This window comes from Dendronephthya gigantea, unplaced genomic scaffold (genome assembly GCF_004324835.1).
Source record: "Dendronephthya gigantea isolate DGI-Jeju-01 unplaced genomic scaffold, DenGig_1.0 000068F, whole genome shotgun sequence".
In the NCBI taxonomy this organism is placed as follows: domain Eukaryota; kingdom Metazoa; phylum Cnidaria; class Anthozoa; order Malacalcyonacea; family Nephtheidae; genus Dendronephthya; species Dendronephthya gigantea.
The window spans coordinates 1,001,364-1,028,690 of NW_021163078.1; the positions used below are offsets into that span (position 1 = coordinate 1,001,364).

Genomic DNA, 27,327 nt, shown 5'->3' on the forward strand with positions numbered 1-27,327 from the left:
CACACCTCGTTTGTTCACTGTTTATCACAGAGAAGGATACAGGGCGTGTATAGAATGTGACAACTTTCTCAAACCGCCTACAGAAAGTTTCCAACACCCTAAATTGGCAATACATGTATAGTTTTCTGACTTTAGAGCAAACTATTTTAGTAGCGCTTTACCGCGTTTGGGGCATCCTTAGGGCATCATTTCAACGCAAGCAGTATAATTTCTTGTCAGTAAAGTTCTGACAGACTTTTATCCATTATTTTACACACTTTTACCAGTATTTTCGTTATGCCTTCCTGGCAGTTTTTTACTTGTTCCAAGGCTTTTTAGTTCATACTGGAAAACTTTCCGCCATTTTGTTTATTTTTGCAAACTCATTAATTATGCAGTAGAATTAATAAAATAACTTTACTCAAAGTGAACGTATCATGCGGTTTAATTACATTTTTGAACAATTGAACTTCTATACATTTTAAAGTACGATGTGCTTCTGAATTTCGCGATCGAAAAACATTTAGGTTGGCAAGGCATCTGTTTATGTTCAGAAGCTTTAAATTGAAGACTGGCACGTGCACGGCACGCCGGAGTCAACGCCAGAACAGGCGTCTTATTTAAGTATAAACGTGTTCGTGTGCCAATAAAATTTTAGTTTGGTGTCATTGAAATCCCTTTTTTAGCATGTGAAAGTTTACACAGTATATTAGTCTATTTCTGCATCATTTGACTTGTTAAATGATGATGATTTCATGACATGTGATGGATCCACAATCTTTTTTATCTCTAGTTTTTATCGCGTATAGTTTGTCATGTTGGCGGCCATACTCCTACATAGAAATAAACAATGACTGATGATGGTTGATGTAGTGTACGACCCAGCATGCATAGCGGGTCAAACGGGATCGACACGTGTTGACATTGAGCCTCAGAATAAGTATTGTAATAGCTGAAGTTGAGTTGTATCATTTACAAAAATTAAATCGAAAACACTACAGTTAACTTGATATCAAACGTCCTTCCTTGTCGTAACTGGAATTTTATTGATTTCTTAGTTATAGCTATAGACAATTTCAGGCAAGAAAATAAACACTTTATTTACTGCATGTTGAGCCTCAGATCGGTCCGTACTGAAAAGATAGAGTAATATGTGTTGCCTGGTATAAACATGCATGGTATATATAATATAACAAGGAACGACAGCAATTTTGACAGTTCAATTGAAAAAAATATATATCAAAATTTAAGAATTTTCTAGCAGGTGAACTAAACTAAATTTGCTATGCAAATCGGAGTACACCACCTGTTAAGTGATGTATTACAGACTGTTATTGTACCGCTTTGACCCAATCGCGCTATTGCAATTCGTTGTAATAATTTAATGCAAGCTAGTTTATTCAGAAGAGGCCTAAGACTAAATTCGGTTCTCTGTTTCCTGTTGGAAACAACGAGGGTGACCTGGAGTGTGAAGCTCGTACGGTAAATATTCATTTTTTTATTCCATAAATCTCCATATCAGAAATAGCCGCGTCAAATGTCATCCTTCTTGCTAAAAACATCACACAGTTACCTACGTGTTGGGCAGAGCCTTTCATATATAAAATTATTTTCTACAAGATTAGAAAAATTGTTATTTGTCAATTATTGTTTTGGTGGAGTATAGGAGAATACTTGTCATTTTTGTTACAAGTCGACAATACCGCGTTGCAATCAACTGAACGCGACGCGCGTGAAATACCTGCAAGCCATGTGTATATAAGTATAACTATAACTATATATAAAGACCAGGATGTATAAAAAACGTAACATTTAGCTCAATTAATAAACTTGACTTTTTGACCCCAGGGGTTTCACATTTGCACATATAAAATATAAGTCAAGGAGAAGCAAGTGAAAAAGTAAACCAACGCTGTATAGCCTACTTCTATTATACTTATGAAGTACGGGATGTGCTCGTTTAAACACGCCCCGTGAACCTGCTATATCAAACTGCTTGGAATTAATCCCCGAGCGGACGGCGCCTGCGAGGGTACTAATTCCGCTCAGAGATTAGGAATTACACATGGAACCCGGGAGAACTTTGGGAGAACATAGCGGAATCCAAAGTTGTCCAAATTCTAGTTCATAGGCTGTCGACGTTCGGTGGTTTTGTAAGTTATGCGCATGCGCAATTTTCAGCTTTTTATGCAAACGCACAAACCTGTGAAAGGCTGTCGCACCTTTGCTTTAACACCAAAAAGTGTTTTTAAAAGTGCAATTTGAATTTTGATATCGAAAATACACACAATATTAAAGTATAAAACTTTTTATAGCCGTTGTTTGCATACGGAATAAAATAACATTTGAGGTTTTTTCTTTGTCCCTGAATATTTTGTACTATTTTAATCGTTTGAAACTTCGATTTTAAACCATTACTTAATTGTTGCCATGGTATAATGCAGCAAAAATGCAAAATTAAACGGGCAGTGTTTACACTAGCTTTAAAATATATTTTTGTGTTAAATTATCGAAACATTATAGTTATAATATACTTGGTAAAATATATTCGAGTTTTGTGTCATTTCATAATAAAAATTTAGGTCAGATTAGCTCAGGAAATTGTGTACTTGGTTTGAAATAGCGAGGGGTTGCTGCATGCATGTATTTTCTAGTTTATCATGTTCATGACATGAGCAATGACGTATATAGATAATTCTGTATACTCTTCATCTGTTGAAAACTATGTTAGCTATAAATCCACACGCCTCCAGTGGAAATCATGTATATAGACTATAGTAAAAAACAAATTCCGAATAAACAAGGCATCTTGAGAGTCAAAATATAAATCAAGCAAGACACACGTTGAAAGTTGAAACTGTAAATTTTCTACTTTATTTCAAAGTCATCTTCAGACAGAATGAAACACAATATGTTAGCCTTGCGGCCACAGGTTCTTTAAATATCGTTGCACACACCAGTATTACTTACGATTTGACTTCAACTTTTTTATACTTTCATTATATCAACAATATGTTAGTGATCTACACTCCTATAGTATCTGACTTCGACTAACTTCTTTTTCACACACGTGTGTATGTTATCTGATACCTGCCTGTTCGGTTACAGTCTCACCGAGTCTGGCTAATTAATGCGGCTTACAAATACTCATTCTAAGTAACTTGCTCAGTTAAGGAATAAGCGTCTTGAATAATTAACAGAGAAATGAGAGAATACTTTGAAAATATAACGCAAGACAATAGAGCTTCTTTTATCTTTCAACATCGGAACAGATTCTGTAATTGGGCATTGCACGTTTCGGGGTTTTGATTATACTTCCGGTAATAAATATTGACCTCGAAATATCACATGCATAAACGAGCAGTAACGAAGCCGTGTTTACGCTGTGATCTAGCCAAAGCTTCGAAGTATATAGTATACATTTTTGTAAAGTAAACGCACTTCGCGTTGGCCATTTTTGACCATTCTACATTACCAATTCTATGCCACTCGCGATCCACTAATATTACACAGCTCAAATCGTTGTTGTGGAATTAATACAAAGCCACTGTCGATACCACAAAGTTCATTTTATTAAAAGGTATGTTTTTCCTATTTCAGGTGCTGAAAATCAATCTGCAACTTGCTGGAGGTTGGTGCACGTCAAAATTAGTTTATGCATTAGCAGAGTGCTAAACTCTAGCATATACTTTGACATAACCAACGGTCAGTAGGTCACCGTTTTTACGTTTTGCCTTGTACTATTAGGTTGCGTTCAGACAGTGCTCGGCACCGGTGCATGCCTAGAGTCAAAACTGGTTCATAAAACATGCTGAGCACAGTGCCCTTGTTAAATACTACCTCTATAGGTAGTGCCCTTTCTTGGTAACCGTTCCCAATTTAATTTGGAAGCGTCATGTTCAACTTACACGCCAGAAAAAGTGACGAGCTTTTGGGCACCCAGTCTGAACGCAGCCTAAGTTGACATGCACCAAAGATTTATATTCAGTTATGTAAATGTCCAAACATAAAACTTCTTTATTGTGTGACGGCCATAAATGTATGATAATTGCAAAAACGTATTTCCCATTGTATTATGTTGTCTACATGTTTCCAACCATGCGATTGTCCGCAAAGAACCTCTATCGCCTCCACGAGTCCTTTGGCGCATGTTGATTATTATTTGTAACATTTAGGCATTTAATGATTAACAGTGCAGTACTTATAAGCGACGTATTGAGTTTGAAACTCAAAGTGTCTAAATATATAAATGTTCTATATTGGGATGAATTTAAAATAAGCATTTAGTATTGGAAACATTGGACGAAAACAGTTCTGAAGTAACCGTTCTCGGTAGCCCGAGATATATAGCATAAGATTGTTGACGGGCACCACAGCACTTCCATCTGTCACTATATTTTATACAGGGTGAACAGGGTGACTAAAAAACATGTTGTGCAGAATAGATCAAATTTCAATGACTAAATCGTTACGTTGTAAGGAAGAGCAGTTAGCCAGTTACTTTAATTTAATGTCAATTGTCAAATGCCTTTTTTTCGTGACAGCTAAAAATAATTGAAAATCTTTAAAATGAAAATTAGTGATCGAAATCAAGCTGGCTCGATGAATGCAAGGCAAAGCGAACTATTACTGAATTATGAGCTTTATATGCGTGTATATGCATGCGTGCATGACGCCCAAATATATTCATTAGCTTCATTTAGTTATACAATTCAGTGTTTCAGGTCAGGTATTTCTGCTCACAGCAACTAGATAAAAATGATTTAAATTTCCTCTTCAGAGTTAGCCTTCCAGTTAATTTTATCCCCATAGCCACGCCATTTCCTTTCATGTTTCTTGTTTTTGCATGCATTTAATCTCCTTCAGACACTTCAGAACAGGAACTGCTTATTACCCATGCAGTTCCGGTGGTAATTGACGTAAAAACCTGTGAAAGTCACGAACAGATTATATTAGATTTTAAGTAAACTGTATTTCAAAGTTAACTGCATTTTGACAAAATTTAGTGTCATCTATATGTAGCTACCATATATAAATGTAGTGTCTGTCGATCATGAGTTAACTATTCTTATTGTTTTGAAGAAACCTTGTACAGAGCGCTCCATGTCATCAATAGCGTGTCTGGATTGTAGTAAGCAAACGTTTCCTAGTTTTTGTTTTTGTTTTGTAGAAATGGATTCCAAACTTGGTGTTGCATTCTCAGGCGGTGGAATTCGGTCAGCGGCCTTCTGTTCAGGGGTTCTGCGCAGGCTCCTTAAGAAAGAAGCAGAACCTGATTATTTAAGCTGCGTGTCCGGCGGAGGTTACACTGGAAGTGCTTACGTCGAGTGGAAATGCCGAAAGGGAAGCACTACAGATTGGACTGAGAGATTCTTCGAGAATATGCGAAAACGAGCAGGATATTTTTGCAACTGGCAAAGTCGCGATTGTTGTTGTGACTCTATGATATTATGTGCTTTGCTATTTTTTGTTTCAACATTCGTTCCAATTGTTGGTTGGGGTTCTTTCGCTTTTCCAATTGCTTTCTTCATCAAACTTTTGTATGGGAAGTTTCTTGATGGTGCAAAGTGTAGGCACGTGGCTGGCAGCTCCGATTGTCACGAACGTGCCTTCCTTTTTTCCATCTCTTTGGTTATTCTTGTTCTTTTCCATTTCCTTGAATATCTTTGCAAACATTGCGGCGAGAACAGAAGAAATTACTTAAAGATGAAGTGGGTGAGGGTGTTTCTTAAATTGGGCCAGTTGTTTGCTGGTGCTTCGTTCGTTTTCACTCTTCTGCCATGGTTTATTCACGATTTCCTACGACATTTGCATTCTGTCATTCAGGTCGGGGTAGTTTTTATCACTGTAATCTTCTGGTTTTTTGTTCCGCTTTTGCGAAAATACTCTTCTCTGGTCCTTTTGATTTATTATTACTCGTACGTCGTGTACTGGCATCTGTTCAGGAGGAAGTTATTCCACTTAAAGTATACGAAAGAGAGATTTGAATTATGTCTGTATGCATCTTTGTGCATAATAGCAGTATTCGCGATTCTGGGAGATATTCCACTTCGCTTGGTTTACGTCTATAACAGGTAAGGAATCTTCTCTAGTCAACAATGATGCACCGAAGCAGAGGCGAATATTGGTGGTGATTTGCCGAACGGATGTTCACCAAGTTCAAGGTGGCGAACCACTGCTTTATTATTCTCTTCTGATCGAAAACTCTTTGGTTTCTTTGTTTATTCTCTAATTCTCATAAAACGATTTTTCACAATATATTGAAACACCCCGAACTAATTGTGATCATCGCCTCATGCTCAAAGGCAGGTTTACTTTCTGTAAAACATTTTCCAATCCCCCCATTTGAAAAACCAATCAGGTTAAAAGCAGGCCGCAATTTTTACCTTAATACAGCATAGAATTATGCATTAAGACTATAGCCCTAAGTTATTGTCCTTCGATTTCTTCATTTCAGGTGGAGATTGCAGAAAGCGTTTTATTACCACGAAGACAATGACAAATTTTGTACATGTGAAGAACAATGTTGCTACTGTTCTGATCTTTTTGCTGGAGGCCACTGTTCGTCGTGTTGTTGTGCATCTTGCATGTGTCCACCAAAAGACGACCAAGGGGTTATAAACGACCACCGAGCAGTGACATTAGGAGACTTAAAAGGAATAAAACCAGAGTATTTAAGCAATATGGTGGTGAATGGTTGGCGCCGAAAATACGATCAAAAATATTGTCTTCTCACCATGTGCTCTAAAGGTTAGTGGGGTTTTCACTTGAGTATTAAAAATTGATGTTTTGTGTAAGTAGGTATATAGACATGTCACTGCTACCAGCATACATCGTTCCTAATATAAAGTTAAATTTAGAGCTAGCGGTTCCCATTTTTTTAGGTATTTCTGTGATAGACCAACAACCGCGGACTGGTCAGGTTCGTCGATCTTGTCCTTCGGCGTATTCTGCGGTAACCAATCATCCACCACAACGTCACCAGAATCTCGAAGAATTCAGAGAAAGCTGTTTAAATGGCGAATATTTCAAAGGGAAGATGAAACCCAGCGATGTGAAATTATCCTCAGCCATGGCAATGTCTGCTGCGGCAGTTTCACCCAACCTTGGAAAGCATAAGGCAGAAGAAAATAGATTTACGCATATTTTAACCTTGCTCAACATGGAGATGGCTGCACACCTTGTTTATAATATGACGGGCGAGAGAGAAAGCGGCGTGTGCCACCAGGTAAGATGTTGCCAATAATCAGTGCAAAAATACAATTTTCATTGAGACAAAATTTACATTATTTACGCATTTTCTAGCCTTAAGGTCTGTTCACACGATCCAATTTTGTTGGATCCAATTCACTTCTGATGGATGTTTTATAGCCTGTTGTACGTTTTTTAATGTACTTTTATTGGCAGCGAATGCACTGAAGCCAATGCAGTACTGCTCTATTAATAACAGACTACATTCCATACGTCAGAAGTGAATTGGATCCAACAAAATTGGATTGTGTGAACAGACCTTTAGATTATTCATATAAACAAAATGAAACTTTTACATAATGTTTTTTTTGTATAATAACTCATTATAAAATATTGGATCCAACGATTTAATTGTTACAAATATAGCTACATAAAGTATATCACCTATAACCTAAAAATATACATGGCCATATTTCGTATATTGTTTTTCACAAAGCAATAGTTAGTACTCGATATTATATATTACTATTTACAGCCATTTGCATATAATATTATTTTACTTTTGAATTCCATTATTTGTCAAATTATAGACTAGGCACCAAAATAAAAGTTGTAAACAGGTTTTTCCAAACGGTTATTACATGCGGTGATATGCCCCAAGATCAAGCGATTATCATAATAAATATCTCTGCTAACTACTAATCAGTTTAGTTTATTTTTAGTTTCGGTTATATTTTGCAAATATAACCGTGTCTCTGTTAATCGGTGGTGGAGGATTTGGAATATGGAAATTGCTGAAACCCCACATCCACGGCTTCCCTGTGTTAACTACAATTGGTATTATATCAGGAGTATTCGGGCTACTACTAGTCATGTTGATCATCTATATTTGTTGCTGCAATCGCATGAATGACTATGATGGTTGCGACCCCTGTGACTGTCCTGATTCGTGTAGATGTGACGAGAATGTAAAAAAATTGACGTAAGTAAAATTGCAACCCCTGAAACCGTCTAGAACACAACTCCATAAGACCATTTCTGAAACGCTTACATTTCTATCTTTGATGGTTACCTTTTTAAATTACGTACTACATGACTCTTTATAATGCAACCGTGCATATATAACACAAGCACCTCTCTTTATTACATCATTTTTTCTTATCTGTTCGTCTTTCCTTTCGTTTTTTTAAACCCAAACATCTTCAAAATACGTACGCAAAAAATATATAAAAATATACATAAATAGCTCTTACATAAAGCTCTCACAAAATCATCCTTGCTTAATTATAAAATCTTTTATTCATGTTTTCTTAAGCTTGATATACGTACATATTCTTGCTTTGTATGCCTTTCTTCCATTTATTATATTTTACTGGTGTCTTCTCAATACAAATGTGTCAAACACGATTTATATAATATTTCAGCCCAGCCAGATGGCTTACTGTACACCTGCCCATTTACCGTTTCCTTCTTTCCCTTTTAAACTTCATCCACGATGGTCCAAAACCACCAGCGATGTTGCATCTCAGTGATGGCGGCCATTTTGAAAACTATGGTCTCTTACCCCTGTTAAAATTGCGACTGCCGAGAATTCTGGTCGCGGATGGTTCCCATATCAAGTCAGACGATGATTACGCCGACGAAATTATACAGATAATGAATCACGCGCGTGAGATATTAGGCTGTTCTTTCACTGCAATGGATGGAGGAGATGTGTTGGCTGATATAAGGAATAAATATATCAACCCCGAGGATGGAATGTATCCAAGAATGTATGAATTCAAAGTTCGTTACTCCGATAAAGGTATAGGTATTTAGAATGCTTTATAACCAGGCGCTTTAGTATTTTCAGGCTATATTTAATATGAAGTATCCAATTGAAATTATTTGTAGTTTTACATGAGCGCACGTTGAAATTTGTACATTCTTTTATATAGGTTGCCATGAGGTTCGTGAAGGCCACATTGTCTTAATTTCCCCGCGTTCTCTACCAACGGAGGATTGCTTATCGGGTACAGCCAGTGAATCTATGGAGATGGCAGAAATAGGCGGCCAAAGCTCCAGGGGTAATACTCCGGTGACATGGCAAACCGTAGGTGAGAATCTTGATGAAAGAAAATGGGGTTCAGGACCCATTCTCAAAGAGGAAACAATCAACGATATTTCTGGTTTCCCTGCTGGATTAGGCTGTTGTGATTGCAAGAGTCGTTGTTCCTGCTGTGATAGTTTCTTGGCCTTTCCTCGTCATACAACTATGAATCAGTTTTTTACACCTCGTATGTTTACTGTTTATCACAGAGAAGGTTACAGAGCGTGTATGGAATGCGATGATTTTCTAAAACCAGCTAGTAAAAGTTTCAAACAACCCAAATTAGTGACACATGTGTAGTTTACTCACCAAAATCCAGGACTGGTTATGTATGGTATGGGCGCGTCTGTTACATGCATGGAATGATTGAAATATCCAGCCTGGACGAATGTTTATTTTATTGTTTTCCTCAAGGAAAACTACCAGAATTAAGTTATAACAAAAGGAAATTTCTAAGGAGTCATCTCTTTTTCGGATACATTTTACTGCTAAATGTCATATGTGGCTCTAATAATAGCTTTTTATAATTCTATTCTAGAAACCCGGTCGTATAGAACTAGCTTCTATAACTACGTTTTAATTTATACTAGTTAAAATTTATTGGCAGTGAACTCTCAAATTGCATGTCGATATTTATTAGCCCCTAATTAATAGGTATAATTCAACTACTCTTTGTATATACATGGTGAGTAAAAAAAAACGGACACCTTTGAAATTCAAATTAGCTGCGAACTTATGGCTGGAATATGACAATTCCCATGTACAATCAGCAAAAACGATTTGATAAAACTGTTCTTTTGTATTTACAGAGCTTAGAATGCATTTTAACTCCCAATGGGACAAACTTTATGTCTTAGGTTAATTAATATGATATGCTTCGTATACCTACGAAATATTTTAAGCATGCAACTTCTGTCACATTACAGCCGCTATGCGACTAATTTGAATTTCAAGGTGTCCGTTTTTTTTTTACTCACCCTGTACAACCAGCCAAAGTTACGTATACAGGGTGTATAAAAAAAAACGCAACACTTAATATTTATGAATATCCTCTTTGTTCTACAACACAAAAGACGTTTGGCCCCTGGAATGCGAGAAAGCTTGTAATCATATTCTAGCGGCACAATCGTCGGTAAACAAAATCGGGTGCGTAAACCAACGAGCTGAATTGAAAGTATTTAACGAGTAAAATTTTATTTACAATTTATTTTACAAGGTCGACAGTTAGCATTCAAGTCATCATGCACGACAATAAAAACTCGTTTTTCGGTTGTTAGCTGCACCATTATTAGTTTAGCTGATTTGACTATTAACAGTTGAACTGTACGATTAAAATCCCAGGGGCATAAAATCTATTGAGCTTATGAACAATATGAATTTTAGAATATTAAGTGGTTGCGTTTTTTTGAGACACCCTGTACGTATGTATTCATGTCAAATAATGCTTATTCTTATCAACTACAGGGTGTATCAAAAAAAAGGAGACCTTTAGAAATCAAGCTATTGTTAAAATTTGAATGCCTTTTCAATTGCATTTGCACATATGCTGAACCGGGAATTTGAAAATAACTTTAATAGCATAAGGAAAAATAACGACCCAAAAATATTCAAATGACTAAGCACACTACCAGAACAAAAATGGTTCAACTGACTTCGGAGCAAAGAGTTTTTGTAGTCTTAACTTATACCCAGCCTGCCGTCATCAGAAAAGCGGTTCGCGATATGCACAAGCGTACGGTAGTTTGTGTTGAGAGAAGTGGAGGCCACGTTGGAGGTCATGGTCCATGACATTCAGTTCTTTTGATGTTCAATTTATCAGTAATTTTCAATCCGGATCGAAATGTCAAGTGAATCTGTGTCAGATCAAGTTGTAATTCATTCCTGACTCATGTAAACATTTTAATAGGCAGAGTTTGTAAAATGGGATGCTGAGCCATTCCGGATTCAAAGTCAATTCTAACTCATGTGAACAGCCCTAATGCTCGCACGCAGTGTTAAAAATTAATGAACAAATGATTTGTTCATGTTTTGAAGGAACAGCTAAAGCAATTTACCACGCATACTGTTATCGCTTTTGTGCTTAGTCGTTTGTGCTTAGTCATTTGAATATCTTTGGGTCGTTATTTTTCCTTATGCTATTAAAGTTATTTTCAAATTCCCAGGAGCAGACAATCTTGTGTACAAACGTCAATTCATTTTCTAAAGGTCTCCTTTTTCTAATATGTATGCATGCATGCCATCAATATTTCACGCACTACGGTTTAGCATATGTGCAAATGCAATTGAAAAAGCATTCAAATTTTAACAATAGCTTGATTTCTAAAGGTCTCCTTTTTTTGATACACCCTGTATAATTAGTCTGTACTGATATACGGTATTATTCACTCCACTGCGTAGCATGCTCTTTAATTTACAATTCGAAGCTATTTAAAATTGCAAAGTGGCCGGATTAGTGGGGAAATACCGAGTTGATAGAATATTTAAAAAAAAGGTTGGGAATTACTGGGTAATTGAGACCAACACCTTCTTCGTGTAAAATCGTTTGACGAATGATCGCAATTATAGAAGCGAATTTCAAATCCCTGTATAACTATGGTATAACAGGTGTGGTGTTTGAGAAAGAATATTTTAGCAGCATACTCTGGGATAGGCCGTGAACAAGTTCCACCTGACCGAGTCTCGAACGACAGATGATTGTTTCCTTTCCCGTAAGATATAGGCATATACTGTATAACAACAAATAACTTCGGTGATATACAGGGTGAGTCAAAAAAACCTGACACCTTTGAAATTCAAATTAGCTGCAAACGTATGGCTGGAATATGACAATTCCCATGTACAATCAACAAAAACGATTTGATAAAACTGTTCTTTTGTATTTACAGAGCTTAGAATGCATTTTAACTCCCAATGGGAACAAACTTTATGTCTTAGGTTAATTAATATGATATGCTTCGTATACCTACGAAATATTTTAAGCAACTTCTGTCACATTACAGCCGCTATGCGACTAATTTGAATTTCAAAGGTGTCAGTTTTTTTTGACTCACCCTGTACTTTATACTGACAGATTGCGCAAGGCAACGGGTGTTAAAACACGGATTGGACTGGAATCACGAATTGGAATTGGAATTGGAATTATTAATATTTCTTCGTAATTCACTTGGCGTAATTCGTTGTTATGCAAAATCAGACATACGAAAAACAAACTACAACAAATTACGACATGTAAATTACGTCGGACAGATTATGACTAATTATTTTAATATGAAAACCAACCGGGGACCAGACCTTTAAAAAAGGGGCGCCCGTGAGCCCGGGTTTAAGGTAAACCAGATTAATATAGTGGTTATATACATATTTGCTCGGAAAAGAGCTATATGCAGAGCTGGTGGCATTGTATGTGGTAAAGCCAAAGGCAGAGGAAATAATTTTTAGAAAACGTTTACATGCAGAGTTAACGCCACTATAGACAGGGCCAACTTTTCAACTTACAAGGACGAACTTACAAATTTCTGAATTGCATGTAGTATCAGAAGTAGGAAATGCATGCTGTTAGAATTAATTGTACTTAATTAATTCATTTTAAACGTTTTAATATATTATAGCAATAAACGACTTTCCCCTGGCTACGCCCCCTGACCAGCCAAAAACACGAACTCCGTGTTTTACAGTTTTTCAGTCCAGATCAGTTTATACTTGCCGGTTGACACTAAAGGTCACAGACAAGAATTTTACTGCCTCCATGCAGCAAAGACATTCTAAGAAAACCTATTAAGTTTAAAGCATTTTGAAGAAAATTCAGCGACCTAAGTAGAAGTTTAGAAGAGCAAACCAAATATAGCTATACGTAAGTTGATAACTCAAGACTGCATGGTTGTAAATTTATCAGCGGGCCAGTTTCTTTTGAAATAACATTGACATTATTACTGTGGAGCGTGGTGTAGCGTGATATCACTGAAACTATGTGGCCGTATTTATATCATTAACATGCTTCATGCATGCATTACTATTAGTTTAATTAGTTCCGTATATACCAGCTTTATTTTACAATTATAGCTCTGTGTCTCCTATGTTAGTATTCCAATTTACGCCTATAACGTTCCACATCGTGCTACATCGGTTTGGTCATATATAAGGTTATATCCTGCTACCATGCCAGCAAGACACATTGCGTCACTGTTACAAAAGTACTCGTTTTCTGTTTTCTTTTTTGGGATTATATAATTTTATATTTGATATTTGTTGCGTTAACTCCCGTCTGGTCACTATTGCTTCCGACAATATTGTCGGGAAGAGCAAAACATTAAATATCTCAGCAAGTATTTAGGCTAAAGACCCCGGAATACCACCAAACGATAGAGCTTGAAAAGACGATTTAAATAGTATTTTCAAACCTGCATATAGTAATAAACTGCATTTGTGTTACAAGTCAAAACATGAATCGAAATAATAGGTTGCTTTGTTATCTCAAATTACTCCCCATAGCAACCATATACTTTAGAAATTCAGTATTTTCTCGCTTTTTTTTGTTCTCTGTTGTCTTTAAAATGTCTGAATTTTACATGCTATCATTCTGTTATAATTCTGAGTAATTTTTGGGGTAGGATGTGCAAAAGCAACCTCGTGCAAAAGAAGCGGAGAAATAGCATTTTATAAGTTCTAAGCGATAATTGTTGCTAAGCGCGTGCTTACCGCATGCTCGGAATGTTGTCATGCGGTTGGAAAATGTGACAAAACTCCCTAATGCCTTCCTCCTAGGGTAAATTTGACCCCAGAAATCGATTTCTGACGTAAAATTGGATCTAGGAGGCAGATTTTCGGCTTTTTGTGCCCGAATTTTTTTTTCGATGTTTTTATTATTGTGAAATATCATCGCCGGTGACGCGATAATTCATATGATCATGTATGTTTATATAAAAAATCGGCAAAAATCTTCTAAAGGCTAGGTTCGATTTTGACGCTAAAGATAACATCCACTGAGGACAATTTCTTCTTTAAAGTGCTCCTATTTTTGTTAAAATCGGTCAAGTATTCGAACAGGAATCGCAAGTTATAATCAGCAAACCACTTCGAAATGTCATCTGATCGGACGGCAATGAGTACTCTCTACGAATTGTCAGGTCATGATCAACGCCAGGAAAATGCAATACCGTAACCTAAGAGTAGCATAAGCATATGCATACATAGTTGTTGTTCAGTGCAAATTATATTTTAAAACCATGATTATTCATAATTAAATTACCATTATTCACAACACTAAAACCCCTTTAAGCCCCGTTTACCCTACACTCGATTTATTGGCACGGCACGGCTAAAAAAGGTACCCGTGCCCATTTCATCTGTGCCCGGCCTTTGTTTTGGTAGCCTGAACAGTAATAAAATTGGGCACGGGTACCCATTTTAGCCATGCCGTGCCGATAAATTGACTGTAGTGTAAACGGGGCTTTAACAACACTCAATTTTTCGGCGCGGCACGGCTAAAATGCATGGGTATCCCGTACCCGGCCTTTTTACATTAGCCTGAACACTAATAAAATTGGGTTAAGAAATCAAGCAGTGATACGAACTTTGATAGCAGATATGTATATACGTCATCGATCATCTGAACAGTTATAAACCATTGATCATCCATAGACTACTATTACTTATAGCATCTCAGTGATTTTGTAATATACTTTAATCTTTATCGTTTCTCGTGGTTTTTTTTGTAGAAATGGCTCCCGGCAAATTGGGTGTGGCATTCTCAGGTGGTGGAATCCGGTCTGCGGCCTTTTGTTCCGGTGTTCTGCGCAGGCTCCTGACGATGAAAGCAGAGCCTGATTACTTGAGCTGCGTGTCTGGCGGAGGTTACACTGGAAGTGCTTACGTCGAGTGGAAATACCGAAAAGGAAACACTACAGATTGGACTGAGAAATTCTTTGAAAATATGAGAAAGCGAGCAGGCTATTTCTGCAATTGTCAAAGCGTTAAGGGGGTCTTTGACTCCATGATTTTATTTTCCTTGCTCTTTTTTCTTACTATGATTATCCCAATTGTTGGTTGGGGTTCTTTCGCCATCCCAATTGCTTTCATCATCAAACTTCTGTATGGGAGGTTTCTTGTCGGTTCACTGTGTAGACACGACGATGATAGCACAGATTGTGAAAAACGCGCTGTCTTTTTTTCGGTCGCATTGGGTGTCCTTATTCTCTTTCATTTGCTCGAATACTTTCTTAAATCCTGTGGCGAGAATAAGAGAAATTACATGAAGATGAAGTGGGCTATGTTAGTTATAAAAATAGGTCAGCTAACTTCTGGTGCAACGTTTGCTTTCACTTTTCTGCCATGGTTTATCAACGACTCCCTAAAATATCTGCCTGGTTTTATCCAGATCCTCATAATTGTTATCACAGCAGTTTTTTGGTTTTTTGTTCCACTTTTGCGAAAGTACTCTTCTCTGGTGATTCTGATATATTCTTACTCCTATGTCGTGTACTGGCACCTGTACGAAAGCGATTTTTCCAAGTTTAAGTATACAAAAGAGAAATTCGCGTTGTGTTTTTATATCTCTTTGGCCATATTATCGGTATTCTCGATTCTTGGAGATATTCCGCTTCGCTTGGTCTACATGTACAACAGGTTCGCATGTTTATATTTAATAAACTACAAATGCGCGATTATTCCCTGATTGTAATACGAATCTTGGTAACTGATATTGTTTTATAATGGTAACTAATTGTGCAATTACAAACAAAGAACAAAGAACAAACAACATTTAAACTAATCGCCATATTTGTTTACATCTCTCAGGCAAAGCCAATCAGAATGCCTAATTTTTTAATACTTCATGTAAAATGGTAAATAATGTACCTCTTTACCGAAATTAGTCAATGCATTCTGATTGGGTTGCTAAAATGTAAACAAACTCGCTGTTTGGTCTAGTGCAAAACCACTTTATCATAAAATTATTCATTTTGAAAAAATAAAGGATTTTAACAGGCTGTAATCACTCTACTAAGAACTAATCAGTTTGCAGCCTGGAAACACCATTGATTTCAAAATGAATGCAATGAAGTCGTATATTCACCTAGCATTACTTTCATCATTGGGGTGTTACGCTAGAATATTTTTCTCATGCACCTGACAATTTTTGAGGCAGAAGTAAAAAATTTGTTCTGGCAATCGAACTAGGCAAACAACTGCTCATTCAAACCATAAATCTTTATAGTGTTGTCAATCTTAGTGTTATCAATCTTATATGTGCAATAGTTCTATTCAGTCCTGGTCTGTTTGGTTAAATTTGATATGATCGTGCGTTATCTGGGGAACACCTGTATTATCGAAGTGAAAATAAAAGTTCAAGTGGTCCAAATGATCTCAGTTATTTATCTTAGCTAAACTTTTTTATCTTGTTATATGTAGAACTTTCTTTTATTTCTATCATTCAAGATGGAGATTGCAGAAAGCCTTTTTCTACCACGACGGGAAAGAAACAACTTGCTTCCCTTTTTGCTGTGACCAAGAGAACAAGCTTTGTCATTGCCTGTTGGATATTCCAAATTCCTGTGGTTGTGGGGAAAATTGCTGCAATTTCTGCAAATATGAAGAACAATGCTGCTATTGTTATGATCTCTTCCCAGGTGGTCACTGTCCATACTGTCCATCGTGTTGTTGTGCGACTTGCACGTGTCCGCCTCAAAACAATCAAGACATTCCAAACAACCAGCATAACAACGGTAGAATATATTACACAGCTTAATTTTAAATTCAAAACACCTTAATAACAACGCTATTGGTTATAGATTTGAAAAGAATATTTTCATATTAAAATCTAACAATGCGATTCCGATTTTAAGCTGTAGTAATTTAAGTAATTTAGCTTGTAGGTACACCACGTAAGTATTTAATACTAGAGAGGTTAAGATACCCAGGTTTTGGTATACGGGTACGGTTAGCCATAATTTGTTCATTGGAATTTCTTGTTGTTTGCACGTTTCATGATACAAATCATGCTTACCTCAGGAGGCTAAAGTCTACTGGAAAAGAATTGCCGAGTTAATGTTCGAAAAAATTGAGAAACACTGATGGAAATTCATTGAACAAAATAAGGCTACCCGTACACCGGAACCGGGGTATCTTAACCTCTCTACTGCGAAGCTTTCGGTCCGGGCCTGAACCCGGGTTAACCTGATGAAGGCCCGGGTTAACGGACCGAAAGCTTTGCAGTACTAGATACTTACGTGGTGTACCCAAGTTAAATTACTTATCGACTGTCGCCATGCAAACATACAAGAATATTACTGTAGTAATTTATTCTGCACATCCCTAGGTCCGACACTGAAGCACCGAGCAGTGACATTAAGAGACCTGGAGGAAATGAAACCAGAATTCCTAAGTAGTATGGTGGTCAATGGTTGGCGCAGAAAATATGATCAAAAATATTGTTTTCTCACCATGAGCCCTAAAGGTTGGTCATGTTCAATGTATTTCAAACAACGTGTTAATTTGTAACACAAAGAATTTGGCTCATTTTTGCGTTTTATACAACTGGTCCCAAAGGCGCAATTTCACGTTTCTCAATGTCCTTCATGCAGGCACTCTATCTCTCACTAGTCCATTGATTTTTAATCACGTTCAAATAGCCCTAAAACCCAAATATTAATTTATATTATTGGCGAATGCTGAATGCTTACCTTTACAGGCATTTCTGTGATCGACCAGCAGCCACAAACCAATCAATCTGGTCCTACGACGTCCCAACCTTCACAAGACCTAGAGCTAGACGAATTTAGAAACAGTTGTTTAAATGGCAAAGTTTTTGAAAACAAACTGAACCCCAGCGATATTAAATTATCTTCGGCAATGGCACTGTCTGCTGCGGCCCTCTCGCCCTATCTTGGCAAGCATGAAACGGAAGAACAGACGTTTACCCATATCTTGACCTTGCTCGGAATGGAGATGGGTGCGAATCATGTTTATGACATGACAAGTGAAAGAGAAGGTGATTGTAATTGGGTACGTAAGAACGATACGTTAAAATTATTCTTGCAATCTTCTTTTTCTTGGTTTGAATGTTCTCATGTATAAGACAAGAGTGTCCTTATTCGCCCATCTGTCACATCAATCGCAACGTAATAATAATTACAAGAGAAAAGTTTCAACAGACCTTTTCAGCTTGTACGCCATTGTGCCATTTCAAATCGCATGGTCAGAAATGGTTAGGTTTTATAGGCTATTCCATGCTCACAACATCGATCTGAAATGGGTTAATTTGCATGCAAGCTGAAATGATCTATGCTAACAAATAATACACGAATTAAACTCTTATTTTCTTCACAAAAATGTGAGAGTATTTATTTCTCATGATTTTCCCAGATAACTTGTTACCAAAGCAATAATGAATAATTCATTTCTCTATCTATACGGACGACCTATAGCATTCGATCTTATAGTGCTTTTCTTATATAGTTTAACTGTGCTGCATTCGAGGTGATAATTCTTTTAAGAAGGGGCAATTCTTCCTCGAGCTTCATTTCCCTTCATTCTGAAATATGTTGACAGTCGCATGAGTTAGTCGACCTTTACACTATCATCTCTACAAACGAGCTATTTATCAGATAATAACAGCGTATAGGTACAATATCACATGTGCATCAATAAAAAGCTGTTTACTCTATCAAGACTGATGGTTTTATTTTAATCCTTACTTTTTTTCCTATAATAGCTTCGGTTATATGCTGCAAACATGTTCGTATCTCTTTTAATCGGTGCTGGAGGATTTGGACTATGGAAATTGTTGGAATCGCATAGTCAGGGTCTACCTGTGCTCACGACAGTAGCTGTAGTAGGAGGGGGATTTGTGTTGCTGTTGTTGGTACTATTTGTCATGATGTGTTGTGTTTGCTGTGAGTCAGGCCAATCAAGCGAAGATGGAAGAAATTCATCAAGGTATGTAAAGGGGGAAACCGCCAATAAACGTCTAGCGAACATCTTTCAAATACTCATGAAATACCCCTGTGGCCGTACATGCAGTGATGACGCGGAGGGGAGGATGGAAATGCCACCCCCCCCCTTCTTCGAAAAATGCCCCCCTTCATTGCACACCTCTATAAAGTAGATGTCTTGTATAATTATTATATGTTGCTGTAGATCTTCCTAGTTGCCTCTGGATCATAAACCTATTTTAGTTTATTCTTTTTCAAAATAGCGTCTTTCTATTCTACAAAATTGAAAATATTTTTTTATATTACAGTCGAAGCAAATGGTTTGTTGTGCACTTGCGCATTTGTCGTTTCATCATGTCGCTTTTCAATTTCATTCACGATGGCCCACAACCTCCGGCAATGTTACATCTAAGTGATGGTGGCCATTTTGAAACCTATGGTCTCTTGCCTCTGTTAAAATTGCGATTGCCGAGGATCCTTGTGGTGGATGGTTCGTACATTGGATCTGACGATGACTACGCCAGGCAAATCATACCGATATTGGAGCATGCGCGTGAGATATTGGATTGCTCTTTCACTGCAAATGTGGAAGAAGATGATCATGAATCAGATGATGTGTTGCATGATATAAAGAATAAGTATGTCCATCCAGAAGGTGGGAGATATCCAAGAAAGTATGAATTCAAAGTTCGTTACTCTAATAAGGGTAGGTGATGAGATGGGAATAAAAAAATAGTTTTTTAAATCCTAGATTCTTCAGCATTTGATTCGATTTACTGGATTTTTCATATAGTACGCGGACTACTGGTAATAAAATTTCTATATATTTCTTTTCAGGCCGCAATAAAAATTCCAAGGACGAGGGCCACATTGTCCTAATTGCTCCGCGTTCTCCATCCACGGTCGTAAAGGACGAGGGAAAGGACGAGGGAAAGGACAAGGGAAAGGACAAGGGGGGCAAGGAAAGGACAAGGGAAAGGACGAGGGAAAGGACAAGGGAAAGGACAAGGGAAAGGACAAGAAAACCTGGAAAGACGAAGGAGAGAATCTTGACAGCAAATGGGGCAAGGGACCGACGCTCACACAAGAAGATATCGAAAGAGTTTCCGGTTTTCCTGTGGGTTTGGGTTGCTGTGATTGTTGGAGTTGTTGCTCATGCCAGTCTTGCTGTGCGAATTGTTTATCCTTTCCTCGTCATACAACTGGAAACCAGTTTTTCACACCTAGTTTGTTCACTGTTTATCACAGAGAAGGATACAGAGCGTGTATGGAATGTGACAAGTTCTTGAAACCTGAAACAACGAAGTAAATTCTTCCTATAACTCATTATTGTTTTACAAACCAGAAAACTCGGTATTCACTGTGTATTAGATAGAAAAAGCTCGTGTATTAAATACAAACCACTGCTTTTCCTCCTGGGAAAAGCCATCAAGGTTGAACATATTAAGCATCGATTATGTCCCCACAATCCATTAGCAGGAAGAAATGTCCAATCGATATTTTACTCCATTGCTTGTGAAACCGAGATCCATTATCGATAGGTCAGTATTAAGGTCAAATATTGCATTGCAAGTTGCGAAGTTGCAAGGAAAGTTGCATAGTACATGGATTATATTGTAGCAAATTACAATGACGAAAAACACATCTTCAAAAAGTTTTGCTGTGGGCAACTGTGAATAGTTTTCATCAAAATATGCGTGTTTCATATCATATAATATACGAAATATACGTGTTTCATATATTAGGTAAATCAAGATACGTGAATCTGGAAATAAAAATTCGCGGGATTTCAACGCCCTATATACATTTTCCATCACTCACACGCCGTGTAACTGATCCGTCATCACTGTACCGCAAAAATACAATGATTGGCCTGTGATCCGTAATTTCTGTGCAAGAGGTTGCGTCTCGTGTGCTGCGGGCGTAAGTTGTTACAATGATTGGCCTGTGATCCGTAATTTCGTTAAGACTAGCTTAGCTCTAAACTCTAGCTTGTTGCGGAGTTCAATATTAAGTCACAAGTTTTGCTCTTGAAATTTGAGATCACTACGCGGGCAACTCATCTTTGCAATTTTTTGCGCTTTTTGAATTTTGATTGCAATATCTTGATTAACTTTTAAATACAGCTATTTGGGATTATATAATTATAGTTTCCTAGCAGGTATGTGTAGTAAATTCATTTGTGATGCAAATTCAACTATACCACCCGTAATGCGACAATAATAAGTTACGCGAGAATAGAGTCTCATTTCGCAACAAATTCTACAATCAATTTATAAGAACAAAAGAGAGGAAACTATGGTAAAATAATCATCTAGATCTCTGATTATCCATAAACAAAGAAGAAATAATGTTTATTTGAGTGGGAGTTGTGGTCAATGGCTCGTTCCGTATCGTAAGGCATAATCAATATCGACTCATGGCTACTGTGAACATAAGTCAGCTGTCAGAGCAGCTTTTGAAATGTCCCGTGTGTCTGGAAACGTTTGAAACGCCAAAAATTCTTCCCTGTTTGCATTCGTTCTGCCAGAAGTGTCTGCAGAGGATCCTGAAGGAAGGCGAGAATGCTATTCTATGTCCAACATGTCGCAACGAAATCCAACTACCTCCGGGAGGAGTGCAAGAACTTCCGACGAACTTCTTTATCAATAATATGTTGGATTTTATCACTGTCCAGTCTTTTTCTTCCAAGCCAATCGATTGCACGAACTGCCAAGATCATTCACACGCGGTTGCAAGATGTGGCGACTGCGTGGAATTCCTGTGTGAACAGTGTCTCGCCGCACACAAACGCACAAAGCTTACAAAAGAACACGAAGTCTTGGCGCTGAAGGATTTGCAGTCGTCTGGCGTTCAAGATAAGATGCATCGGCCCTTATATTGCAGTCATCATGATAGGGAGGTCTTGAAGTATTATTGTGAAACGTGCGATGACCCTGTTTGCCGGGAATGTTTGATAATGGAGCATCGAGAGCATGCTTACGGATATCTTAAAGATGTGAATAACAAGCAACGTCAAGCGGTATGTACAAGTCATGCAAAAAGTGTGTATACACATAAAGGCGGTTTCCCAGGCTGATTTTTTTATCGTACGATTTTTTTTCTTGATTTTCAAGGAAAAAACCCTTGTGACAGGTCAACAAAATCTTCTACCGTCGAATCCTCGTGATTAAAAAGAAAATAAAACAAAAAATTTCGTTCGATCGAAAAACTCAGGCTAATGGAAAACCGCTCTTAGACTTAAATATAACAGACTTGGTACTTGCAATAAATCAGCTAAATATGCATGTGTTTGATTGTATTCGAGTGAAACGATCGTTAGTTTCTCCATAAAGGAACAAAAATGGAGTTCTTTATGAAGAAAAAAAACAGTCAACAACAAAATGTAAACAAATCTGTATGCCTCGTGTGTCACCTGTAGCTATACTTTCCTCTTGAAGTGTTTGAGTTGCTAGTTGTAGTAACTTTTACAGATAGGCTGTTAACAACTGACAGTTTTTTATACTCTTTCAGGTGAAATCACTGGTCGACAGTACAAAATGCCAAACAGTTCCATTGGAGAAAGCGATAGAAGATATCACAGCACTCGTAGAACGTCTTGAAGTGCGAAGCAAGGGTCTTCAGCAGGTAAAATTTTTACAGATTGTAAATAAAAAGGGAGTGCCTTTTTTATTTGCAAACTCGTAAAATTGTTATTAGTGAGTTTAAACCAAGGAAGCGAAGTAATACTGCCATTATTTTCATAGTTTCGCATCAGGGATAAAAATTATAGCCTCCTCTTGGTAAACAAAGTCGGAGTTGTATGCGAGAGAAATTAAAACTAGGTTTCCAACAGTAGCAGCTGTTTTCATGTCACGTCCGCGTCGTAGATTTGGTGCCTCATAGATTTGCTATTACTATAGTACTATACTGTGCAAGAGGTTGCGTCTCGTGTGCTGCGGGCGTAAGTTGTTAGTAACATTCGTCGTATTTTGATATTGGCAAATAAAATATCGTTAATTAAGAGCGAACAAGCATAGAATGCTGCGGCTCAAATTTTAGCATGTATATATACGTCATTTCAGAAGATTTCATGCAGTACCATGCTTACTACCAAATATGATGGACTATTCATGTGATACGCAATCACCATAGAGCCCAGTAGAGAGACGTGGCATATTTCCATGTATCGAAACTATTAGTTTCACATGAAAACCCAGGAAACAGCATAAATTTTAGTTTATTCTGGAGACATAAAGCGTGCGTCGCAGCATCCCTGAATGCGCACTTCGTGTATATTCGTTTAATTTCAGGAAATCACTAGTAATTTCTCAAAATGCGCCGAAGTGCTTAAGGAAAAGGAGGAAGAGTTGCTTGTGTTTGTCACCAACGAATGCCGCGTCAAATGCAAGAATCTCGGGCTGCAGAAGGAGAGCCTGGAGACGTTGCTCGCAAGCGTCACGAGCAGTTGTCAGTTCTCAGAAAATGTGCTGGAACACGGCAACGAGGCTGAGGTGATGCTGGTGAAGAAACAGTTGACGCAGAGGTTGAATGATCTGCAGAGTACGCACATGGCCTTCGAGCCACAGGAAGATGATGTCATCGAATACGAGTTTTTCGCTGATGAATTTCGCAAAGCGATCAAGGTAAAAATAAAAAAGTGAACATTTTTTAAAATTCATTTTACGTCAGTGGCAGACTTAGGTGTTGTTTACATGATCCTGGTCACACAATATTTACCATGATTTCGAGGTATTAAAAAAAGTCTTTATGACACAAAACAAGCGCATGCTAGTGTCGGAATGGCTACACCAAAGCCAGGATCATGTTATATACTCATTTCAATACCTCAAAATCACTCCATACGCCTGGTTTAATCTCGGCTAAGCGGGATAGTTTTTAGTCAAAAGAATGCTTGAAATTATTCCACTAGTAGATTTCCGTTCCAAAATATTCTTTCGAACTTCATACCCAATAATATCGTTATTCAAATACTTTGAATTTAAACGCTTCCTTTATAGTAAGTGCTTTCTTAGCCGATGTTGGTGCCAAATTAACATCATTTTATTGATCAAATTTTAGTTCACAGGACACGTCAAGATCTTTCCAACAGTCCCGAGTCTATGCTACGCCACAGGAATTGGTCTTCACAAAGCTAAAGCCGCAGTTGAGGCGATGTTTCAAGTCATCACAGTGGACCGCAATAAGGAACTGTATGGACATGGCGGTGATAGAATAACCGTGAGTGTTGTCCCTGAAGATGGCGAGGCCTTTCAAGGTCAGTGTGCACGGCTAATTACGAATAGATAAAATTTTAGATGAGGTAGCTGCAAACCCCCTACAAAGAAAACTTTCTTGAAATTAGAACTACCCCTTAAATACTTTGTCTATAATATACCTTTGAGACTTCGCGATCCATTGCATGACATTTCTTATGTTCGTGTAGGAACGGTGATTGACAACAACGATGGAACTTATTGCGTGTCTTACATTCCAAAACTTCGAGGCAACCACGCGATCCACGTCACACTGCGTGAGAAGCACATCAAGGGAAGTCCCTTTACAATAATGGCCAGCGGTCGTATTGACTATCACCGCCTGCATAATACCACGAGAGCGTTTGGGACACAAGGAGAGGGTGGGGGAGAGTTCAACATGCCTTGGGGTGTTGCTATTGACAACGAACGAGAATATGTTATCGTCTCAGATACCGGTAACCATCGGATCCAGGTAGAGATCTTACTGACCTTACTTCATTTTCCACTCCTTTTTATATCTGATTATTCTCTTCTTCATGATAATTTGCAGGGACGCCGGAAGATTGATAATTGGGGGGGCATATATTCATATATTCAAGTTGACAGACCGTAAAAACAATCGATTTCAAAAGAAACAAATAATGCAGAACTCGAATATATGAATATATGCCCCCCCAATTATCGATGTTCCGGCGTGCCTGATAATTTGTGTTCATTGATCTAAGTGAATCTAATCTATTTCATGGAGGAATGTCATAGTTGGTATCTTCCTAAAGTTTCTGAGCGATTATTGCGAGTATCGTGGATTATTTTAAGAGTATTTATTAGCTGCTCTTCATTACCAAACGTTCTGTATAAATTCTCACAAATTATCACAGGTTTTCGATATCAGTGGAGGCTTTTTGTTCAAATTTGGAAGCCAAGGCGTGAAGAAAGGAGAATTCAAAAGTCCCAAGGGTGTGGCCTATTCCTCCAAGGGTCACATAATTGTCGCTGATTCTGAGAACCATCGAATACAGATGTTCAATGAAGATGGACGATTCTTAAGAGCTTTTGGCTCGAAAGGTGACCAGGAAGGTAAATATATGTGATGATCATGATGTCTCACTAATACGGAATGTCAGGATTAAGATGTCTCAGTAAGTAATACGGAATATAGGAAATACGTCACAGTCACACTCGAATATAATGAGTTCATAAAAAATGCATAAAAGTTAAAACATCTACCAATATAATTTTGAAAAAATGAAAATGTGTCGTGGGTTCTTTATATCTACAAAGAGCATAGAGTTTGACAACTACGTCAGTTAGGTTACAAATAGGTTACAAAAGTAGTTTGTAAGTACTTGTAAGCACGCAATATTTAGCTCATTGTATGCTATTGTACGTAAAATAGAACACAAATAAAAGAATCAAATCATATAAACACCTTTAAAAAAATTTACATCAACATTCGTTCTTCTATAGGCCAACTCTCTCACCCTTGTGGTGTTGCACACTGCAACGAGAAGGAATTGATCGCTGTGACAGAGCAAGACAATCACAGAGTCCAAACGTTTAGCCTGCACGGTGAACCATTGGCGGCCTTTGGATCTCAGGGAAGCGACGAAGGGAAATTTCTCTATCCCCATCATCTGGCATTCAGTGTGAAGTCTTTATGCTTGGTTTCTGATTGCGTTAACGACAGAATACAAGTTTTTGACAAAGTTGGGGGGCACCAGTGTTGTTTTGGAGAAGAGGGTATGGTCCTTCATTGTTACCTGCGCAGTTCTCGTTGTTGTTGTTGTTTGTGTTTTGTTGTTTTGTGGCTGTTGTTGGTGGTGGTCGTGGTCGTGGTCGTGTTTTTTTTTTCTGTCGTGTTGTTTTTGTTGTTTTTACAGTTTTTTGTTGTTTTCTTTGTTTTTCATGTGTTGTTGTTGTTGTGTTGTCGTGTGGTTGCTTTTCTTGTTGTTATTATATTATTGTTGTCGTCGCTGTTGCTTCAGCTGCAGCTCCATCGCTGTTAATTGATTAATATTGTACACTTTTCACAGCGACAAGTGTAGAAAAATGATCATATTCGTGAAGAAAAATATTTACTGATCTAATTCACATTCGTTCCTTTCACTCCAGGAACCAAAATCTCACAGTTTGATGGCCCAGAAGGTATTGCTGTGGACGATGAAAGCAATATTTTGGTATGTGACAATCACAACCATCGTGTACAAATCTTCACAAATCAAGGAGAGTTTGTTGCACAACTTGGGTCTTACGGTGATAACGTGGGGTACTTTAAGAACCCGTGTGGGATAGCAGTTAGTGATGCTGGGGACATATTTGTTGTCGATACCGGAAATAATCGTCTTCAAATATTTTAACCAATTAGCTTCCTAGGGATCTAGGAATTAAAGTTTATGGTGAAACATTTTCATAAAATGGTACCAAAGCCACTTGGATAGGATTCGGGTTCGTGACACGTGAGTCAAAATCGGGTATGGGTAAAACTGTGAATTGATAAAACTGCTCAACAATAGTGACATTACTATTCTGATAAAGGCAACTGAGACGTTTTTTTCTGCGCCTTTGCGAGATCCGGAAAATGCAAATGGAGCTTAAAAAACTGCCAAACAACTTCTTTCGTAGCTCGTGATGTAGAAATTTGTACATAATACTGGAAACATTATTTACTATAATATATATATTTACATGCACAACATCCTTTTGTCAGCATCATCGTGCATTTAGGTATTGTTTAACGTTTGTGTTTCTTTCATACATTGAATTTACAAAAAAATTTTTTTGAGAATATATGTAGTGTATGGTTTTTGTGAGTGCAAGTGAGAATATGTACATATTATCTAATCGTGAGAAGAAGCCTACTGCTATTACATATATCACAACAATTATATTGTCTGTACAAAGTTCT

At 37.6% G+C, this 27,327-nt stretch overlaps 3 protein-coding genes across 6 annotated transcripts in view; all 3 read left to right on the forward strand.

The window, feature by feature from the left end:
- Positions 1 to 9,999, forward strand: part of LOC114531087 — a 38,709-nt gene extending 28,710 nt beyond the window's left edge. The window contains exons 1-8 of one of the 4 annotated variants that reach the window (XM_028552732.1): positions 1,050 to 1,461; positions 3,580 to 3,610; positions 5,150 to 6,053; positions 6,437 to 6,729; positions 6,864 to 7,207; positions 7,893 to 8,152; positions 8,595 to 8,974; positions 9,108 to 9,999. In XM_028552732.1, the coding sequence (XP_028408533.1) occupies positions 5,152 to 6,053; positions 6,437 to 6,729; positions 6,864 to 7,207; positions 7,893 to 8,152; positions 8,595 to 8,974; positions 9,108 to 9,559 (2,631 nt within the window). In that variant the 5' untranslated portion in view covers positions 1,050 to 1,461; positions 3,580 to 3,610; positions 5,150 to 5,151 and the 3' untranslated portion in view covers positions 9,560 to 9,999. Of the gene's footprint in view, positions 1 to 1,049; positions 1,462 to 3,117; positions 3,560 to 3,579; positions 3,611 to 5,149; positions 6,054 to 6,436; positions 6,730 to 6,863; positions 7,208 to 7,892; positions 8,153 to 8,594; positions 8,975 to 9,107 lie in introns of those variants that run through there. The other 3 variants (XM_028552733.1, XM_028552729.1, XM_028552731.1) reach the window with 3 other exon arrangements.
- Positions 10,000 to 12,977: 2,978 nt separating this feature from the next.
- On the forward strand, positions 12,978 to 21,127 carry LOC114531139. The gene is made up of 8 exons (XM_028552791.1): positions 12,978 to 13,109; positions 14,974 to 15,880; positions 16,691 to 16,977; positions 17,571 to 17,708; positions 17,943 to 18,256; positions 18,966 to 19,189; positions 19,494 to 19,891; positions 20,023 to 21,127. Exons 2-8 carry the CDS (start codon positions 14,976 to 14,978, stop codon positions 20,472 to 20,474), a joined length of 2,718 nt encoding a protein of 905 aa, XP_028408592.1. The 5' UTR covers positions 12,978 to 13,109; positions 14,974 to 14,975; the 3' UTR covers positions 20,475 to 21,127.
- A 259-nt stretch (positions 21,128 to 21,386) lies between these two features.
- On the forward strand, positions 21,387 to 27,325 carry LOC114531076 (E3 ubiquitin-protein ligase TRIM71-like). Its single transcript, XM_028552721.1, has 8 exons — positions 21,387 to 22,207; positions 22,699 to 22,812; positions 23,478 to 23,810; positions 24,247 to 24,442; positions 24,611 to 24,894; positions 25,301 to 25,499; positions 25,890 to 26,162; positions 26,535 to 27,325. Exons 1-8 carry the CDS (start codon positions 21,605 to 21,607, stop codon positions 26,777 to 26,779), a joined length of 2,247 nt encoding a protein of 748 aa, XP_028408522.1. The 5' UTR covers positions 21,387 to 21,604; the 3' UTR covers positions 26,780 to 27,325.
- Positions 27,326 to 27,327: the final 2 nt, after the last annotated feature.

What these genes read in the sequence shown, in the direction of transcription:
- LOC114531076 (XM_028552721.1), top strand. Translation starts at nt 21,605, where the DNA reads ATGGCTACTGTGAACATAAGTCAGCTGTCAGAGCAGCTTTTGAAATGT. An exon ending in AATTTCGCAAAGCGATCAAG is followed by an intron (nt 23,811 to 24,246) that starts GTAAAAATAAAA and finishes ATCAAATTTTAG; the next exon opens with TTCACAGGACACGTCAAGAT. An exon ending in CTCGAAAGGTGACCAGGAAG is followed by an intron (nt 25,500 to 25,889) that starts GTAAATATATGT and finishes GTTCTTCTATAG; the next exon opens with GCCAACTCTCTCACCCTTGT.
- LOC114531139 (XM_028552791.1), top strand. Translation starts at nt 14,976, where the DNA reads ATGGCTCCCGGCAAATTGGGTGTGGCATTCTCAGGTGGTGGAATCCGG. An exon ending in AAACAACCAGCATAACAACG is followed by an intron (nt 16,978 to 17,570) that starts GTAGAATATATT and finishes GCACATCCCTAG; the next exon opens with GTCCGACACTGAAGCACCGA. An exon ending in GAGAAGGTGATTGTAATTGG is followed by an intron (nt 18,257 to 18,965) that starts GTACGTAAGAAC and finishes TTCCTATAATAG; the next exon opens with CTTCGGTTATATGCTGCAAA.